General features: G+C 34.6%; 1 protein-coding gene across 5 annotated transcripts in view; it reads right to left on the reverse strand.

Moving 5' to 3' along the window:
• Positions 1-9: 9 nt before the first annotated feature.
• Positions 10-22,495, reverse strand: part of Hrb27C (Heterogeneous nuclear ribonucleoprotein at 27C) — a 30,684-nt gene continuing 8,198 nt past the window's right edge. For 2 of the 5 annotated variants that reach the window (XM_076622809.1, XM_033327000.2), the window contains one exon: positions 10-3,002. In XM_076622809.1, coding sequence (XP_076478924.1) covers positions 2,860-3,002 — 143 coding nt within the window. In that variant the 3' untranslated portion in view covers positions 10-2,859. Of the gene's footprint in view, positions 3,003-3,545; positions 4,926-7,801; positions 21,961-22,495 lie in introns of those variants that run through there. The other 3 variants (XM_033327004.2, XM_033327002.2, XM_033327003.2) reach the window with 3 other exon arrangements.

A 22,495-nucleotide genomic window follows, 5' to 3' on the forward strand; every position in this document is an offset into this window, starting at 1 on the left:
AACAGAGTATTCTATTAAAATGTGAATGTTTATTAATCCATACGGAATATTCATTTGTTTCTATACTATAAAAGAATGCATTTCTTGCTGTTTCCATCCTCGCAATATATAACAAAATATTATGAACGATATATCTATCATCATCATCATCATCATCATTATCATCATCATCATCATCATCATCATCATCATCATCATCATCATCATCATCATCATCATCATCATCATCATCATCATCATCATCATCATCATCATCATCATCACCACCATCACCATCACCATCATCATCATCATCATCATCATTATCATCATCATCATCATCATCATCATCATCATCATCATATTATTATTATTATTTCATTACTAATTTATAATAGCTATCAGCGGTGATGGTATAAACGAGGCTCGAGTGCCACCAATGGCAATTAATTATCATAATCGTATATCGTACCCAGAATTGTACAAATCGTACATTAAATAGGCATATAAATTCACGCCAGGCTTCCTAACTCTTAACATTACATTTAAGTGTTATCAATAATTAATTATTATTAATACAATGAGAATCACTATAGCTCCGTGGTTCTGTCGATTTTCACTCCTCCGTAGAATGTCAGCCTTTCTGATAACTAATTATTCTTTCTGTTCGAACGCTTACATACGAAAAAAGTGATGATGTATGTCTCATACCATTGCGAAAAAGTACGTGCGTGCCGGTGACCGAGAAGCACAATGGTGTTTAGCATCTTTATTTTCATTCTTTGTCTTTTATTTCTTCCGTCTGGGAAAAGAACACTGACATATCGAGGGAAACGTTCACAAGTGTTTCTACGCTTTTTTAACGCCCTTTATCGTAACAACTTCCCGGATGTACGAAAATATACGTTATACATAGTCTCATAGGCATATACAATTAATAAATACAAATATCCACTGTTAACTGCACTTACGTAAATAATGAGGTCTACTTAGTTTAATATTTTTAAATTACACATTATTCTAAATATGGACGAAGCTATTGGCTCGCACAAAACGCAGATACGTGACACATCTACGCATTTTTTAAATCGTTTCCACTCTTCTGCCGCTTTCGTGCATACTTTCGTTCTCTATATTCTTATTCTCGAACCATGAAAAATATATACTCTTCCTTTACCTCCATTCCCTTTTCATCGTAACGCACGAAACCTTTCTAATCCCAATACATACGAATAATTACCGAGGAATTCGCGAGGATTGGAGTTGCTGCTCTTATTACGATGTACATGAATAATTCGTGTTTCGTTCGTTCGATATATAATAATATATATGCATATTTATATAAGTCTCCGATTCTCGAAGCGGAAGAAAGAAGTGGGTACCAAATTAATACGCAAACAACTATACAACAGACACAACAAGTAGAAGAGTACAAACGTAAAATACAAGAAACAAAAAGAAACATAAAATATATAGGAGATGGAAGATTGAATTTAGGACAAAGGACCAGTTTGATTGTTTAAATTAATATGCAAAACATCCCTTTTAATTCTCGCGGCCCGTTAAGCCCGACCGCGGCTAAACGCGTGTTTCCGGTTCTTTTACCTCAAGTCCACAAGCCTCGCGTCATCCAGTCAGTAAAATGAACAGGACGTCTAGGAAATAAACTTCCTACGGCAGAAATTGAAAAAAACAAAGGATTAGGTTTCTTGTCGACTTTTGAAACGAATTTATTTTTTGTTTGTTTTAATCGCCGGTCGGAATTATTAAATTTAAAAAATGAACAAAATTGGCATCAGCTTATTCTGTACATGTCTTTTCTCATAAAATGTTCCGTCGCGAGATAATTCAAAGAGATATTATCTACTTTTTGATTTGATCACAGATTCGAGGTAATTTCCTATTTTAACGTCTCTTACAAATTAACCAAATAAAGGGGTGGATATGAAAAAAAGAGAAAGGCAATCAGACAAACTGATAAGTCACGTTTCTAAAGTACTTAATAGCTTCTTGTAGCTAATTCTGACGAAGATTTCAATGGATCGATACGTTGAAAATGCTTACATCTAAATCTTACAATACCTATAATCGTTTTGGATGAACCAGTCAACATTAATGCTTCTTAATAAGATTCCAGTTTCCTTACCACATCTTTCTTTATATTCGCGAAACAAAAATTCTCGACCGATCTGTACGAATTTTCCCATAGAAAATAACAAGTAAATGATTAATTCGACAGTTTGATCTACACAGCCTGGCCGAAAATAATTTTATCTCTTTAAAAGCGATCGTAAATAGTTTATAGTACAATGCTGGGAAAAACTTCTTCGCTTTGAGTTCGGAACTGGTGTTTCCTGATCGTGTATAATAATTGGTCCTTGATGCTCTTCCAGAACTGGCAACTCGCCTTCTTCTAATGATCTCTCGTCACATCTTCAGAGGACTTCTATCCTGCAGCCCACGAATACTCTCCAAATGTACAATTTTTCGATGATAGTCCTTGAGATCTTTTTTCGCTCCTCTTCCGACTCAAGTCGTAATGAGAACAGCAAAAGAACGACCATTCTGCGTTCCATTCTTATAAAAAGCGTAACCATCGTTCTTTCATTGCTTTGAAACCGTTATTCGAGAGATGCCTCTCTCGTTGACTTAAAAAAGCTATACAAAAATTATCTTCGTCTCTTTTGCTCTATTATGATTCTCGTTGCCATGCATGCTCACTCATACACGCACACACAAACGAAGATTTACACGTGTGATATGCAAGTGTCGTGTAAGCGCGACATGTATGATGCGGCAGTCGATCGTTGATTAATATGAAAAAAAGAAGCGAAACATCGCGTAATACGGCGAAAAACCGATTTGTTTTTCAGTCCATCTCTAGCGACGATAGGGATGGTAATTGTTGGAGCTGGATGAGGATCCTGTGTGACCCCTTTTGGGTCCACCGCCGCCGTTGTTGCCGTTGGTGGTTCCTGGGGCAGGAGAAACGCTTCCTAGTCTCGGAGGTCCGTATTCGGTGCCTGTTAGAATCGTATAAATGAACGTACGTGTGCCAGGACGCGATCCAGGATTGTAATCAAGGAAAGATCGGTAGAGACAGAGAGCAGTAGCGCGTGTAGTCACGAACGAAAGATGGGACGATTCGAGGACGATCGAAGAGATTGACTATGGATCAAATAAAAAATTTCTCGAATCATCGAGCCCAAAATAAAATAGCATTGATCGAAGCATTGTCAACCTCTTTGATAATCTTGTCGGGCACAGTGGCGGGTTTGAAGGCCACGTCGCGATAAAGAGTTTTAGGTCACAGGGAAGAAATGGTGGATTAAAAAAGAGATTGACAGCGTTAATGGAAAGGATCGCCCCCGGAATTACGAATTAATTGAATTGGCTCGAGCAACGCGACGCGCGCGTGAACGTAAAAGTAAATTAAATAGTAATAGCGATTGAAGGATGTTAGGTGGTCGATTCGTGGGCGAGAATCTTCAAGATCTTCTAGAACGTGCTCTGTCAACAAAGCTCCGAGAATACACTTTACATAAGATTTATAAAAAGAAAAAAAATGGTGTATTAATATCGATATATTAGAATTAATTAATAATCTATATGATTAACGTATAATAGAAAAAAGAAGCAGAAAACGATCAGGTCGTGCAACAAAGAAATAAATTCTATCAAAAATGTTTCGTAACGTGCAAGTACGAAAAGCTTATTATATTACGTCCTTGATCATCTTAATCGTATAGTGCTTATCGACTAAACACCGCCGACTTAAATATACGAGGATTAAAACAATGAAGTTATAATATGCTCCTTACTTTTCATCCAATTCTCGCTCTCTCCCTTTCTCTCCCACTCTTTCTCTCTTACAATTTTCAGTACAAAATTTATATTTCTTCCATATCTCTCGCGGCCTTAATAATTAGTATAAAAGGACTTAGTACTATGTATCACGAGCGCCGAGCAACTTCGAAGCAAATAGAGTTTACGATCAAGTTTAATTTGAATCTCCGCTGGGAGCTTCATCTTCCTACACACGAATTTCAACGCGTCTTCCCGATTCGAACAGGACGTTGACGCAAAGGACGCAATTTAGTAGAATTTAGTCGAACTTCGACTTTGCACAGTAAATGAATTAAAATGATCCGATCTTGAAACAAGTTGCTATACTTTCAAGTTCAAGTACAACAAAGGACCCTGCCCTAAATTTCGACTTATATTTCGCAGCCTCTTAAATAAATATACAGACAATCATTAATACCATGATTCCATTTTCTACATTAGATCTATGCGTATAAATTAAAAAAAGGGGGGGAAAGAATAGCATAGATATGTCACAAATCTAAAAAGCTCCCGTATGGTAAAATTTAATTAATATACGTAACTTAATAACAGATCTAAATGGTAGGCCTTAAGTAATCTTAATTTTTAAAAGGACGCGTCACTTGCACGTAGCTTATATAAATCCTTAATAGATAAATCATCTTACGGGCTATTTACGAATCATCGTTCGGTACGAAACGATCAAAAAGTGACAACTATAAAAGGAATTTTCCTTAATAATGTATCAAAACGTGGACATGAATTCAGGCATAGGGAAACAAAGAGGATGATGGCCACGTTTGGAAACGTTCTCATCGAAATCTACCACCTTACACCATTTCTTTCTTTTTTTTTTTTCATTCCTCCATTACAGCGCCGCCAACCTCCCTCTTTTCCATTTTCCTAAATTTTGCTGTTTTTTTTTCCTTTTTTATATTAAGAACCTAAAGGCTTGATTTGTCTTTGGTAGGCTGTTTTTGCTATTTCTTAGCGCCTATAAGGGTGATAATTCGTGTGCTGGGTCAAGGAAAACCGTTGGGGACCTGGGGCTGCGTCTCCGTTCGGAATGAAGGTCGGACTTCCACTTTCAGTATTTTTGAACTTTGGGATCGGGGTGTTGTCTGCGGGAAATAAAGGAGGAAATTAGGTAGTGCGGGCCGTCCCGAACACGCCCTTCGCTAGGCGTAAAAGTGTAAATTTAGAATGACGTGTCAGCGCGGCGACACCAATGCAAATTTTCATGATTTACACTGTGATAGTGAAAAGTACCTCTTTTTTCATATGCTTAGAAAACATGGAATTTAACTTAACTTAAAAGAAAATTATATATTGATACGGATGAGAGATACTAAAGGGGCAAGTTACTTAATTATGAATGAAAAATATTACATAGATATAAAAGTAAAGTAATTCATCGTTAGAGATTGTCAACTAAAATCTGATGAGAAAATAAATAATTGGCCCCTAAAGTATCGACAAAGACAGGATATACCTCGAACCTGAGTATCTTTAAATATCCTGGTTTTGCAGTAAAATATAAGAGAGTATACTTGATATATTTTTAATCTAGTGAATACATTTATTAAGCTCAGTTTCGAGATGTAATGAACTGATACGTTGGGACGCGCATAAAACACTGCACCAATGAAAAGCTCGTCTCCATCGTTTCTTTACTTATGTCAATGATATAAAAAAAAAGAAAAGGAATTTAAAAAATATTCTTTAAAATAGTGGACCACCTCTGTAATTCCGTCCTATACAACAAAATCATTTACGTTTGCGTTCGAATCGTACCGGATAAAAAGAAAATTTTAGTTTGTACAAAAAAAAAAAGTTGAATTAGGACCGAAGAGGAACCAGCAACTGAAATTCGCGTGGAACTTTCACAAACGAAATGATTTCGGAAAACGGAAGTTGTTGCTAAGAGCTAATTGCAAAACAGAAGCGACAAAAAGAAAGTAGAAGGAACTAGTTTAGAATGACAATTCTATTTTAACAACTGTTTGAGCGAATGACGGAAAGGCGTGGCTACCGAAACAATTAGGCGAAAAAGGAACTTTCACGTGCACTCGCATGCTCGCTTTCATTCGCGCGCTCATTCATTCGCAAAATATTTTCTAATTTTATTTAAAGTTGCATACATTCCTCTTACGTAATTAATTCACGGTTATTAAAAAACGGGAATAGATAATGTAATGATAACAATATCAAACTGTGCAGTGTTTTAAGTCTCTCAACCTTTTGGATAAAATAAAAGTTCTAAGATTAACCACTTAATAATACGAAAAACAGATGACTTTAAAACGAAGGAAGAGATTGTTTGGATTCGATTGACAAAATTCATTTGTTTCTTTTTCATCAATATCATTTTCTATTTAATCATCCTCATAATCTATACCAGTATGTACTTTACGAATAATGATCCACTCTTTTTCTTCTATATTATTATCATAATAATTATCAGCATATCAACTTATCATCAGTATATCATATATATATATATTCATATATTTTTATATATAATTATATATATCATCATTATAATCGTTATATTAATATTATTAATATAATATCTTAAGTATCAATAATCAATTAATCCACTAGAAACACCGTTAAGTATATTAATATATATATAATATATATATATTTATTTATTTATTTATATTTATATATATGTGTATGTGTGTATTTAATGAATAATAATAATAGTAGTAATAATGACAATAATCAATAATAATTAATAATAATCATAATAATAGTAGTAGTTACAATATAGTAATAGTAGTAGCAGTAGTAGTAATAGTAATAGTACGGTAGCAATAGTAGTGGTACTGTTTTTATGTGTCATTTTGGGAGTGAGGAGAGCAGGTAGAAGTGAAACGTTACACAATTATAAAAGGATATATTCATTGAGTGAAAATAAAGCAGAAATCGGCAATTCACAAATAGAGATTGTGCCCTCCCCAATTGGACCTGCCTGACAACACTTTTGATATCGTAATTTAAACCTTTCTTAATGAATCTCCTTCTATGGTTGACCGTTTCTCGTCTTATTTTGACAGCACACGGAAAATATTAAACACCAAACTCGGAGAATTTTCTTTCTTTCTTCCCTCTTGAATGAAAATATTCATGCACACATGATCATGCACACTTTTCGATGCTCTGACGATTTTCCGCTCTATGTCATTATCAACCATGTTCGTGTTACCTTTTCTATCGTTCGTCTTTCCTCGTTTTATCCGTTCCCTCACTCCACCCCAATCCTATCGGACAAATAGCAAGATTTACGCAGCTGATTTTTTACTTCCTCTCTCATATCGTTGCCAAATCACACACGTGACAAGGGATGTTGTGTTATATATGTGTGTGTTTCTTTGTTTCAGCTTCACGTGTGTGAGATTTGTTCCATCAACATTGTGTGTAACTATCAAATCTATGTACCTCCATCGATCCAAGGACCTACACGCAACATTCGTGCCCTATCACTCCCTCATTCTTATCAGATTAACTAATGTCGCTAAAATTAGATAACGATCGTTAATCCGCTATTAAGCTACTCTTCGAAATTTTCGTTAGTCTCTGTCCCTTTCTCCTTTCCCTTGGTCACCGTGTGTCGCGTATTTTACATACACTATCATAGAACGAAATTTACAATTCACGACCAAATCAAGTGACAAACAACCGTACCCTAATAAGAAACGATCCTGATGGGATGAGGAGGAAAACAATCACCTCTGTGTTCAGCTCGTCTTCGATTTATCTGGAAAGTTTCGTAATGCTGGATCTAATTATTGGAAAAAGTTTCTGATGAAAATTTCAGGTGGTTAGGGAGGTTTTTCTTCTCTTGATACGATTTGGAAATATTGCGTCGGCACTTTCATCACATCGTCGCGTTTTAAGCACTAACGGTTTAGCTATGATTCTTTTAATGCATGTACTTCCTATGCACTATATACGTAATGCAGCTTAATAAACTTTTACATTGTCTCGCGTGTTTTTATCTTTTTATTTTAATGTTTTTTTTTTCTTTACTTATCAAAGATTTGGCAAACCTTAAACCTGGTTCGGCACCAAACGGTGCCACTTGTACATCGCGTACAAACTATGTTCTTTGTATTACTAGAAATCTTGGCGGCACTGTGTGTCTCTGTCGTTTGAACGTCGAAAATTTATCTCTACACGCTCTCCTCTCGCCACTTCCACGCTGATCCCATTCGCACCTGTTTGCCTTTCTCTCCCTCTCGTGTCCATGAAACTTTCCAACAATCGTTTCCTCTATGTCACTAGATTCTCTCTTCTGCAGTCACCAGCGATTCATGCTCGTTTTATGATTTTCTTTCTCGTAAACTTAATTTCGTCGGCTCTCGATTCATTCCTCGTACTATATACCGTAATATCCATCTGTCTTTCATTCGTCAACATTCGTCACTCTCTGTTCTTGTAATCATTTTTATTATCTCCCCTCCTCATCCAATTAACCAATTAACCAGCAACTTAACAACGCTCTCAGTCTCTCTCTCCCTGACCTTTCGTACACCCGTTTATTACAATTTGCTTTCTAACAAAAGAATTAAAATTACAACGACTAATTAACGACTTAGATACGCGATTTTTCCTTTTCACTTAAGAGTTACGGAACAATTATGATTCTCACGAGAACACAATGGTTGGCATTTGTTTGTTTCATTAAAAATATCTTCGTTTCGCTCTCTATTTTAATACTTCCCTAAGCAACGGTTTTCTCTTATGTCAAGTTTATACGCTTTAATTAATTAATTAGATAATTAATGGATACCTTAAGTATTGATCCTACGCTTTGCCTCATCCCCATAAAAGCACGGCCTGGAAAAGTATTCGCGACCTCAGCCAAAAAGGCCCAACCGTATAAAAACGGGGGAGGTTTGGGAGAAAATTCTACGTAATATTGTGTGTATGTATGTGTGTTTAAGTCAAAGGTGAGCTTCGTTTTTCTCTCTCGTTTTCTCTCATCTTTCTGCGTTTAAGGTACTCTGAGGATAATCATTAATTTATAATACATTTGTACACAACTTATCCCTTAATCAATAATTATATCGATTTACCTACAACGTTGTCCGGATTCCCTCATGCACTCTCACGTCTATACATATACGCTCGATTCACACAATTCTCACTTTCTCCGCCGAGTGTCGACCTTTCTTCCTTCCCTTTTTCTTTTTTTTTTCTTTTATTTTTTACGATTATTAGAATCGTACGACTAACGTACGCTTTTAAGACACGTTCTAAGAGCCTGCCGTTTTATCGAAACGCTACGTAAACGTTCGAAAGCAGCATCGAAGTATAACAAAGCAACAGCAAGATAGCGACAGGATACAAACGTGGCAAACGAAAAATTCTACGACTGAAAAGTGAAGGAAAAGAAAAAAAGAATTAAAGAGAGGAATCGGTAAATGTTCTTGTCCAACGACGGTAAAACGGAAAGATAAAACAAACGTTATCTGTTCTTCTCCCTTAGGACTATAACACGATTCCCTATCGCTCGAATATACCGGTTCCCACTTCCCCTGGTAGCACTTTTGGTGTACTTTCGAGTATTTATTGATCAACCCCCCTCCCCGTAAAATTCTATTTCATTATTTACTTATCTTATTTTCGATTCGCTCTTAACCAGCTACAACTTTTTGTCTTATCGTCATTTTATTTTTCCTTATTTTCTCGTTAAATCGATTCGTACAATCTATCCTTAGGCAGAGGTAAAGTTTTCATGTAATCATTTATCGTGTAAACTAGACCGTTAAACGTTAGATAGCCTTTAACTATTATTTAATATAATAAACATGATAGTCGATAATAACCTTAAAAACGGCGTCCACTTTTAATTAATACTTCGAGGATTTTGTGTCCGCGGGGCCCGATCGTCAGCACCTCATGCGTTAAATATAATAATTCTCTGTTTAAATTCACTTACTACCCTTATTTATCTAACTACCCGTTTACGTTAGCTGCAGCCTGTTTTCATACTCATCTTATTTTTCACTTTTTCTTTTACATCTTTCTTCCTTTGTCCACACTTTTCCACTTTCTTAAAATGATTCGTTCCCGTTCGTTCATTCACATTCTTTCGCAAAACACCAATCAAATTGCGTCTCATTCTCGCTTTAACTCGTTCACCCTGCATCTCGCGATATCTCGTTCTCCACCATTTTTACTCTCCATGCCATACAATCTCACTGTCGAATGATTTAATCAACCGCTCATTCCCTCGTTTTCTCCTCTTCTGATATAAACTTAAGCTACGCTGAAACGCGCTCGAGAAGCTGTAGATATAGGCATTTATTCAAGAAAATAGTAAAGCCATTGTAATTTGTGATAATTAATTAATTACAATAGAAAATAATAACAACAACAGTATGGTTCCTTGTTTATGTGTTACTAGTCATAAATAGTAAATAGTTTCATAAATCGTAGCAGTACTTTGACACTTCTTTTACCTTTAATAGTTTCATCGACGTCCCTCCCCCTTTTGTTTCACGTTTAATAATCCTAAGCCTAAAGTGACACGGCAATATTTCCAAATCGACGTATCGTTCGCAGGAGAAAAAGCAGAGGCGCTTCCTTTCAGTTCGAATAATTAACACTGATTTACAATTTTTTTTTCATCTTTTCGTTCTTCGTTCTTCCCCTTCTTCCTCTTATCATCTTTTTTCTTTATACGAACCCTCGCCTCCTTTTTCGATATTCATCTCTGAGAATCTCAGATTGAAGAATTTTTCGTTAACCTACGCGAAAAAAGGGTCCTCTCTTTGCTTAAGCTGTTGTCCTTTTAAAGGGCAGTGGTCGTTGGACGTATTTTGCTCAGCGAAAAAGTACCGTAATGATTAAATAAGCAAAGAGTATGGTCTTTTAAACGCGAAAATTAAGACTTACCATAGGAATCGTTTTTTTACGATACAACATATCTTTACTTTTACTTTTTACAATTTGTTTCATCTAAGATATTCTTTTATTTATTTTGTTTTTGTTATTTTTTTGTTATTTTTCGTTTTGTCCGAGAGTGTCAGTCTTATTAGGACCGTTTCAGAGGACTCGACATTCTTGGAATGAGCAAAGTCAATTTCATTCGTTTCAGCCTTGCTTATGTTCGAAGCTAGTTGTACTCGGATACTTTTCAGTCGGGACTCAAACGTAATTAGCAACTATCATCGAATAACTAATTTCCATCGTTAAAATTAACATCTTAGCAAATAAAATTATGGAATCTTAAACACGTGCTACGATAGACAGAGTTATCGAAAATTCGTTCCAACCACCAGCCGGCCCTGATTTATTCTCTCGTTAATATTTGTTTGTTTTCCTTAAGTTATAATTATACACGGAAACTTCTATTTATCTTCGCGATTTCTCTTTTTCTACGTACGTACGTACACACGTATATTGATAGATGCACATCGAAATATTAAATATTACTCGTTAAAGTACAAACAGTTAATTCTATGGTAAAAGGATTAGTGCATGCGCATACAAGACTCGTAAAAACTTCGTGTTTTTCGTGTCGTAAAAACACATTGTGTTTATCGAATCTCGTTTTATACCGTCGTTTATGTCGATTTTATAGTCGAACGGTATACAGGTATATGCATACTTGTCTCTAATAAGGGTAACGTGGTCTTCTAATTAAGTTCAAGCAAAGTACGCTTGTGTGTACAAATTCTTCAACATCCTATTATATTCTGTATCTTTTTCGTGACTTGTTCAAGTTCATTGAACTATGCCTACGCTTAAAAAACGGAAAAATGTCCTCCGTTGTCGTCACATTTACTGTTTCGAGCACATCGAATATCATAGAAATTCTGGTCGCATGACGGTCACGTTTGTCGCGGCGGCACTCGTCATTACGAATGCTAAATGCAAGGGTGAACTTATTCCGACACGAATTCAGCTGATAGAAAGATACGTATCTGCGTATCCAACTAGAGAACGGTTGCTTGTTTAATTCGACAATAAACCATTACGTTAAATCCCTTAATTAATTAATCAATTAATCGATTAATATCAGTAATAACAATCTAACAAGTTTTGTATCTTTCTGATCTGGACGTACCGTCTAAGTATATTAACCAGTAGATTTCTATACGAAGAGTAAAAGTACCGTTTTTTTTTTGTTTATCTGCATTTTAAGGCTTCGTTCATGATTCTTTCTTATCGAAAAATTCTACTCTCCACCCCTTCCCCCTAGTCATACATAATCCCCGCATTCTGCACCCAACTTTTTAATCCATTCGATTCATTCGTTTTTTTACGTTGTACTTCTGCCCGATCACGATATCCCTAGGAATTAATTACGTATTATAATTAACTAGTACTTAATCGAAAAACGTTTCTTTCGGGTCCCGAATTGCTTAGAGGCTGACTTACTTAAAATTGAACGGTCTAATCGTGAGCTACCATAGCATCTCTCTTCGCCGGTTCTGCAAATAATGCGTGAAAATCAAGGCGAGAGTAATAACTATTCTTAACCGCTTAGAGAGTTTCAGTCTGAAACGTCGAGATTTCTTCTTTTTTTAACCCGTAACATCGATCTCTCGGACTTGGCTGTTATTTTGAGAAAATATAAAGAGAAAATGGGAAAGAAAACTAACCTATCGTTACGATTATATACGTGATCTGAGAGACTGATGTTAAGCGTTAATTTATGGACTGAACAAACGTTCGACTGTACAAAATTTCTACAGGCTACTCGATTATTTCTTTTGATTTATCTAGTAACTCACGATCGCGGAAGTATCATAGAAAGAGGCGTTGAATGAATGCGGACGTGCCTGTCTCTGTGTGTCTGCGTGAATATGCTTAACTATAGTGTGAAAAATCTTGTAACACGTTAAATCCTTAGCGGTTAGTAATTTACATCTTTAGTGGAATAATACCATTTAATTGTATGTAACACGTAACGTAATGGTCGACGAAAATCGACGGCCTGGCTGCCTGCGATATCAGCTAACGAGCGAAGGACTTATTACGAAAGGACCGACACGTTTAGGAACTCCAGGAATAAAAAAGAAGCAGCTGACGCCTCGTTGAAAATCACGGTTCATTAGTTACAATGAGGTATATGTTATTCGACAAATCCTTAAGAACGATTAAAAAACATCTGAGTATCCCTCTTGTGTTCCATTCTCGTTTGTTTCTTTTTTCATTATCTCTAAAAGTATTCTAAAAAGATGATGCCTGCGAGTAAATTGTATCCAAACGGTAGTTAGATTACAGAAATTGCTAGCAGCTTTTATTCTGATACCAAAAAATCTCATTCTCTCACTCTTTCTCTCCCTCTCTCTCTCTCCCCCTTTCTCTCGGTTTGTCCTCTTTTTATCATTTTATTTCCACAAAAAAAAAAAAAGAGAAATTTACGGATCATTCCACTGTCTGCTAACAATTCGACCTATTAACATGATTTATAACTACTCTTATCTTTCAACTTATCACGTCGTTTCGGAAAGTAAATGGTACACGTTCAGACGAACGTGACGATCATACGAATCGGACGAGAATGTAAATGTGACGACCAACAAGATGCATATCTGATCTTTATATTTTTATATAGTCGACCTTATGAACTTTTGTTGCTAGATACGACCATTAGTTATTGATATTGTATTGTAGTTTTAACACATAAAATCATGTAACCCTGACGAAAAAGGACAATAGAGCAAGAAAACTAGGAAACAGTTAGATTAAAATATGAAAAGAGGAAAAGCAATATTTGCAAAAGTGAATAGCGATAATCTTAGTTGTGAGGAAAGTAGAAGAGTAATAATAGCATTAGCAACAACTACTACTTAAGTAAATAACTACTATGGAGTGACAGTAATGACAATAATAAAAGTAGCAGCAATTGAAAAATAGCGAATCGTAATAACAAACCCACACACCTCTCTATATATTTATGTAGTATTTACCCAATTTTCTTTGTCGACTTCTGTGCTAAGCATGCGAAATTAATGACTCCCACATGTTTCATAGACAATGTTGCGCATGTATACATACACATATATACGATGTTTTCAAGCACTATACATTTGAATGTGAATTGTTATCGTGTCTCGTTTGCACAACAAAAACAAATCGAATAATACGACTCGGCTGAATAACTCACCACCCAACTTGACATTATCGATCGAACCATGCGTACACCACCGTTAAATATCGTTTAGGAAGATAAAGACTACGTTCAGTCTCCAAGAAATAGTTGAGTTATCGAATTAATTAAAGCTAAAACTATCGTTAACGCGGCAATGCGTAAATCGATTAAATGTATCTGTACAGAAAAAAAAGAAAGATAAGAATATTTGCTTTTATCGAGACGTAATACATGCGTCGAAAAAAATGTGTACGTTTTGAATGCAATTTACTACCCTTTCCTTCCTACTTAATTAAAGACTAATTAATTTACCCTCTGTCTCTCTCTCTCTCTCACACACAATCTTACACATTTCTCACTCTCTTCCTACCGAACACGTTTCTTCTCTTCTTCTCATTCTCTCTCTCTCTCTCTCTCTCTCTCTCCCCGTCCATTACCTTCCCCTTTCGTTTTCTTTATTCACAACTAATTAAGACTAATAAGGTATTTGCTTATCTCATCTGTTCTTTTTTCGTTCCGTATTGCAATGTCTGAATATCAACCGTTAAATTTCCCTTTTTTTTTCAATGAATTTTCCCACCCTCCCTCCATTTCTTTCTTTCTTTTTATACAGCCATTTTCCCTCGAGAGTAGAATCAAAACAAAAAAAGAAAAATAAAGCAGATCGAAGAAAATTGTAGTGTGTACAGAAGTGTATATATGTGGTATACATAGATGTTAATATGTCGACATTACGCGTGCACGAATGGCCGTGCATGCAAAATGTACATAACATTTTTAAAAAAGAAATACGTACGACCCTATATCGATATATTTTGTCCTGCTTTTTTTAAAGATATACATTTACACGAGCAGACATACGAGTGCGTGTACATACATATATGTTGTAATGAATAATATATATATATCATATATATGTATATATACATATATATTTGGAATATATATACATATATATAAAAAATTGTATATATACGTGTATATATACAGAATAGCACGTAAACATGTGTTCTCTCTCAACATCTCCGCTCTCTGTATTATGTGTAATAATAGTAATTAATAATAATAATCAATCATCGTTCATTAAATCGTTATTATCAGTAAACGCGCATAATATTATAATGTTCACCGCGACAAAAAATCTCTCTCTCTCTCGCTCTCTCTCTCTCAATCTGTAATATTTTTACTCCTCCTACATAATTATTCCTTTCCTTCCTCTCTCTCTTTATCCTGTCCTGTTTTCCTTTTTTTTTTTTTTACTTCTTTCGTCTCTCTTTCTTGATTCTACAACTCTAATTTCTTAGACTCTTCCTTAAGAGAATTCTTAAAGGTAGAGACAATGCGCTTTGGCCTGGTGTGTGTATATATATATATATGTATGTATATATATATTTTTTTTACTGCTACTGTGCTGATAATGGAGTGTTCGACTTCGTCTGGATTATGAATACACATATCCCGAAAAAAGAAATTCACGTGCAATTTTTTCTAGCTAAGGAAACTTTTATTTAAAATTCTTGACAGCGTGTTATTTGTTTAACACGATTGAAAAGTCGGACACTCCATTCGGTACAGAGAGTTTTCTAGCCTAGGTCACTGGGAATGAGATGGACAGAAAGCGTGCGAGCGTAAAGATCCTTAAATGTATCCTTAAATCTGAGGTAAAACATGATGAACATGGATACGTATTACTTTTTCGCCGTTTCATAGTCACATCGGCTAGGCCGTTTACTTTTCTCGACTGGCAGCCGATGCGACCGTAATCTTAATAACATATATCATTTTCATTTAATCATATTTCCTTATTTTTCTTCGTCGTCGTTTCACATTTATCTATCGTTCCACTATAAATATTCTAATCGTTTGTCTCGTACAGGGGGGCACGATCTTACCAATATAATGCTAAAAGTTACAAGTATACAGGTCATGTTATTACAGTTAACAATTTCATTTATTATCGTTACAATCGTCATCGTCGACTTTATTTCATTTCTTTACGTTTATTTTATCTTATACTTCACACTAAAATATGATAAAAGTAGATCGATCGATTCTCGTTCGTTCAATGCGAGACAAAGCATTCCAAACTGTAGGAATTCCATTCACTAAAGCGGATAATCGTTTGTTTCATTTTTCTCCAGCGAAATAAAGATATATCAATTTCATTTTTCTCCCGTTTTCTTTATTGTTTAATTGTGTGTCTGCTTTTGTTTGTTGCTTTTTCTACTTTTCGTTTATGCTGAATTTTTCTTTTGCGGTTAGTGGCTCTCGAGTAACATTTCAGGAAGAAACAAGCCTTATTATTATTTAGTCGTTCCTATTCGATCGTTTCTCCAATCCGCTAATGCACTCACGGTTTCGTTAAGAATCTTTAGAAATGTTTTCCTCCCCCTTTTTTTTTTCTTTTTCAAATTCTCTCCCTCCCAAAGCCCTTAGTCTCAGAATGTGAAGCATTTTAATGTAGTAGTGTGGAGTGGTGTGTGAACATGTGTGTCGATGAGTGTGTGTACACGTGTCGATTTTTCTTGCGCACACAACGTGTCGTTAAACGGTTCGCCTATACACCATCTATACGTCGATATAAAGTTTCTTTCTTTCACGCTTATAGCAGGGTACTTAACATAAACGTAGTACATTTAGAATTTTTCTCTCTATCTGTCTCTCTCTTATTGTAAAACTTGAAGTGTTCTCAATTTTTTTGTTTTTCCTTTAATTTTCTATGTTTTCCCTTCGCTACTATACAGGTTTCTCTTTTTTATTATTATTATTATTATTATTAATTAGTTTCTTTTTCCGACAACAATTACGTCGTCCTAACAGGCGCGCAGAAAATCACTTTGCAGAATTAGAATTTAATACCTTAACTGCATCTACTGTAAACGTAATTTAGAATATTCACGGTGTGTACCAGTGTACTCGCGTGTCTCTAACAGTGTATGTACGTCTATATATGCATATACATATATGACACACATTCCGTTCCTTATTATTTAATTTTGTTCTATTTCGTGTTTTCCTTCCTCTCTGAAATCGCGTGTATTCTGCCTACGTTTTCGTGTAATACCGAAATCATTGCACTACCTGAACGCTACACCAATGACAACTTCCCCATTCTTCCCTTTCCTAGCTTTCTCTTATCGTTTCATTCGAACGCGATCAACTGAGTGTTAAACAAGTTTCAACTTTAATCGACGTTTCATTTGTTCTGTTCTCTGTTGCTTTTCTTTGTGCCTCACAATGATTAAGATACAATTGGCAACAGCTCGAAAAGTTACAAAATTCTGGGGCCGTTAACTGATCATGCAACGAAACCGATGATAGACAAGGAACAAGCTCAGGCAGTGGTTAACTTTCTTTTTGGTTATTACCTATCATCGATGGAATTTGTGCTTTTAATGATAGTTAAAAATGATTTCAACGTGAAAGTCAAAAATACATCGTCGTACGACCAACAGATCTTTCCCGAACGTTATTCCTTACAACTTGGAAAAATGCCCACGTAGTTTCGTGCCGTTTTGATTCGTGGCAAATATATGTACTCTATTATCGAATTTCGACGTTGTTCTTTCTCGCCTACTAAGCCAACAAACAAGAGGGGGAAAAATGCGAATGTGTTAGAAGAATCAATTGAAATACAATAATAAGCGTGTAGAAATGCAATAGCCAATACGTCGTTGTGATACCAACTAATTACATTAATATCCATTAAAAGTACAAGATAAACTCATCGATAAAAACTGTTTCTTGTATAAATTACAATATGAATAGTAAGTTATTTAAGTATAACATTTAATTATAATGACCAGTCTTCAGTGAGCGGGACGTCAAGTATGTGTTAACGTTAAAAACAGACATGTAACGCCCCCGGAATTACAATATATTTATCGTATCTCATCTTTAAATATTGAATGCTTAACTCTTTTTCTTTTTTATTATTTAATTACCTTGCAAACTAAGTTCGTTATATTAAAAGTATTGAATGCGTGCACTATCTAATTAAATTAAGGCAAACGGTGAATTAACTAAATATATTATATATCTTTAAGAAATTCCTCGCAAAAACAAAACAAGAAAAAAAATACATAGAAGAGACAATGATTAAACGAATTTATGAAATGCATGAACAAATGAATAAACATTATTTTATTATTTCAATACGCGAAAAAGACAGCAAGATTATTTAAATAGTAAATGATTCGGTAAAGTAGAGGGAAAATACTAAAACATGCAAAAGTGTAAAAATTGTAAAAATTACACATCTAACATTGTTTATAAAGTTGAATTGTTTGTTTCTTTTACTCTCCCTGTTGATAATGTCTTAAAAGTAACGAAGAATTAAATCTAGCTGTATGTGATCTTCTCCCCCCTCCCATTACTTAAACCTTAATGTACAATTATTACTTCTCTATATGAAATAAAAAGTGTTTCAGTCCTACGAATCAACAATAAATATTTTACAGCAAAAACCATGCTTTTCCGCATGACACCGCTCATAAAATGATTTAAAAAAAAAACATTTGAGAATGCTTCCTTCAAATACTGAGTTCAGCGCCTATTTATTTAACAAAAAAAGAATTAACAAAAAAAAAAGAAAAAAAGGAAAGAACAAGAAGAGAAATGAGATACCAACCTAAAAAATATAAATACAATCATTTTCAAAGATTCTAATAGGAAGTGAAATCTTAGACAGGGAGAATATAAAAAAAAGTGATTGAAAAAGGTAGAAAATTAAAAGATAAAAGAGGAAAAAAGACAGTAACAACCCTGAGAGCAAGTCGTAATTCGTAAAAACGACGAAATTACGACAGATAGTAACAACAGCTAGAATCAAAGTATTTTTCCCTATTTGCTACCTATTACATTAATTAGATGCATTATTTCTGTATTGAAAAATACTAATAATATCGCGTTAAATATAAATATATTATCTGTTATAATTATTAATTGTCAATTATTCGAATAGTCCCGCTTTCTCGTCATCATTTTGTGTGTATTTTTTCAAATCCATTGCTACCACTTTCGCTTATTATCTCGATATTATACTTTTCCAGCGTACCCTAAAATATATGTATATACAAGTGCGGCAAGGCAGCCATTTAACTTTGTGTCATTATTTACTTTTTTTTCTCCCTCACATTTCCCATCCCTTCGTACTAGAGTAATTTAATCATCCCTCTGAGACTCGTTAATTATAATATAAATTAATTTACCTGGCTTACCGATTCCAGCAAACACATTAATTATATCCTTAATACATCTATAAATCAAATGTTATTATGATCACTTTCTCCTAACGCTTTGCATACACTTAAAAATCCTTTAAATTTATACGCTTTAACTTTATTTTAAAAATCGATAATAGTAAGAAATACAATAGTTAGTAGTAATAATTATAATCATAATCGATATACTAGTGGCTTTTTCATTTACGTTTCTTTATTATATTACTTTATAAAATAAGTTCTGAAAAAACAGCCGTAAAGATAAAAACTTTCTCTCTCTCTCTCTCTCTCGCTATTTAAATTTGCTGCTCTCACAGTCTCTCTCTCATCTTTCTCTCCCTCTCTCGCTCTCTGCCTCTCAAGTAGGTATTAAATAACGTATTATTTAGTACAACCACAAAGTCATCGCCCTTTCAATTTAACTTCTTTTTCATTATCTACTTTTAGCATCTTATTAATTTACTATTATTTGGATGTTCAATAACTTGTGGCCTCTGTTTAATTAGTTTACTTCTTTATGCGCGTAGAAGTGTACGTGTTACATGTGTATCTGTTGAGAGTACGGTTATGTTTTACGTGTTTCGTGTAATTACCATAATAATTAGTGTAAAAGGTGGTTTTCCTTTGATTGAGCTCCCTACTCGTCTTTTCTTGTCTTTAGTTTAGTCAGTAAATGTGTTATTGCGTTGATCCCAGAAGTTTCCACGAGTCGCGTTTGTTAATGCTTTCTCATCATCCCATCGACTTTTACATATCTGTTACTACGATGCTACGCGATACTGTTAATTAAACGTATCGAATCCGAAAATGGTAACGAGCACTTTAAATAGACAATGCGGAGGATAAGTACAGGAGTTAATTGATTTGAAAGTCGATCAATGACATACACAAAAAAAAAATTCGCACCGCTTATTACGAATTTGTGTATTACGAGAAATATGGCAAGGTAAAATAATAAAGAAAACAATGTAGAAACGAAAAAAAGTGGTTAAAGTTACAACAATTTGACGAGAGAAAGAACAGATGCCATAAAGGGAAAGAAAAAGCTAAATCGTATTGAGATCAATAGTGAGGAAGCTTACGCAAATTGTTCATCCGTTATTAATTGTAACCTACTGATTATAGTGTGACCTCGTAAAAAATTTAAAATTACATTAGCGCAATACTTGCAATTCTTATTGACAAAGTAAGACACAACGCGACTCGCTCAGTAATAAACATGAGCATTTGAGAGCATTCTTCCGAAATATTCCTTGTTTAGAACTATGGTAAATCCTACAGAGTAAATACAATTAAGTCATATATTTAATCAGGTAGACTTTTCAGATCGACGCCCCCCGCCGAGTACACCGCACATATTACAAATACCCCTCCCTCCATCCAGTAGATATCATGATCTCTTTCATATCTAATCATCTAAAATTTAAACACTTATAAGCATCATCGTACAATATTTGTTAATTATCATAGACAGTAATAATAGCGTGTATAGTAGTGCAATCATAATGGTTGCAGTAGGAGCAGTCGCAACAGTAAATAGTGATAAATAGCTGTAAATAGTTCATAATGATAATAGTAGTATAATAGTAATAATTATCATAGAAGTAATAATAATAGTAACAATAATTGTAGTCTTAAAGGTGCCTAATAATTAACTATTATAAATCCGAGATAAAAAATAAACTAGTTTCCATGTTTGATGCAATATGACAGTACAGAAACGTGTCTAACGATTCAAAAGTTCTTATTATACAAATTTTCTTTTTTTTTAATCTTCATTAAAAAATTCGATATCTTTTTTTTCGTTTCCTTTCTCGTCCTCTTCCCTCCAAAAACAATCAACTTTTTTCAGATACATGGAAACGGAAAAGGACCAGATTTAGATTAGAAAAAGTCAGAAGTGAAGAAGAATAAAAGAAAAAGGAACTAAACATCAATATGCCTAAGAGATACAATATGAAGATAACAAAACACACAAAAAAAAGGAAAAGAGAAAAAACATGCTTAAGGAAACTGCAGCCTGCTGTCAATAAAGTTATAGATATACATACATCATATTAAAAGGATCTATTTATTTTACACTATCTCTGTAGTTTAGATTATAAGTCAGCCTGTGTGAACACCTTACTTAATTATTTCATTAATTACTCCTTACGTTTTCATTTTCCTTCATTCCAGCATATCTGTTTTAATAAATACGAGATCGTGGAGGGACGGGTGTCTCAAATGTGTCAGTCATTCGATGACCTTGCACTGGAGACCGTAATATAGTATTTCTTTTATTTAATTATTCTTATTTTCAAATTACCGAAGTGTTCACTAAAAGTATCAAAAAGGTGAACGAGCATCGAAATTTGTGCCATCCACTGAGAAGAAATTTCTCAAAACGAAATTTCATCCATCCCCCGCTCAAATGCTGGTAAGTAATTAATGTTCAGCATTCCCTTATTCTTTACACTCGCTTTCGTTTTATTTGCTTTATTTTACTTATTCCATTCAATCTAACTCTTATAATACTTCTATGTTCCGCTTCCTACCCTCTATCCCAGTGCCATACAAAAATTTACTTGCACCATGGGTGTCCATTTACTCTTTGTCCTGGCATTTTGTTCGTCTTGCTTTTTTTGCTACTTATTCCTCTCTGTTTATCTGTTTTAAGTGTGTGGTTTCAATTGTTTCCACAGTACCTTTGAAACCCAATAAGATCATGGGCCGTTGTCGCGAGCGATCAATGAAATCAATATTTCTAGAACCTAATACCCTCTTTTCCTTGGCAGTTCCATTTTATTAAGTCGGGCAGATGTATTCTCCACTTTCCTTTATACGAATACCAGAAAAAGATATGTCAGAAAATTACTATCTTCCATCAAAATTATCGAGGGGACTGGAAAGTACGACCGCTCGCGAACGACATACTGGCTTGATCGAGACATTCTTTGAATTAAACGATTTCTCGTAAATTCTCGAAAGAGTTTAAACAAGCGATAAATAAAACATTTCGCGTACGATATTTCGATAGAAAACATGATCGTGTAATTCGCAATAAATTCTAGAAAAAATAGTATAAAAGTCTCGAAAACTTTTTAAAATAATCCAACACCGTGACGCTCAAAATAAAATCTGTTGTTCGTATACCCATGAAATATAAATAGATCCAAAGAATGTCCCAAAATTCGAGCACAGATTCTCACGACCAATGCGCAATATTGTATGTTTTCGTGTTTCTCTAAAAATGTAATATGAAATAACCCACGAGCAAGGCCAAGCCATTCAGCGCATCTCTCCATCACGGATCAATTAAAATGGTCATGAGGTGGGCCACTCTTTGAAATCAAAGCCTTGCTGGGGTTTA

The sequence above is a fragment of the Bombus vancouverensis genome, chromosome 11 (genome assembly GCF_051014615.1).
Source record: "Bombus vancouverensis nearcticus chromosome 11, iyBomVanc1_principal, whole genome shotgun sequence".
In the NCBI taxonomy this organism is placed as follows: Eukaryota; Metazoa; Arthropoda; class Insecta; order Hymenoptera; family Apidae; genus Bombus; species Bombus vancouverensis.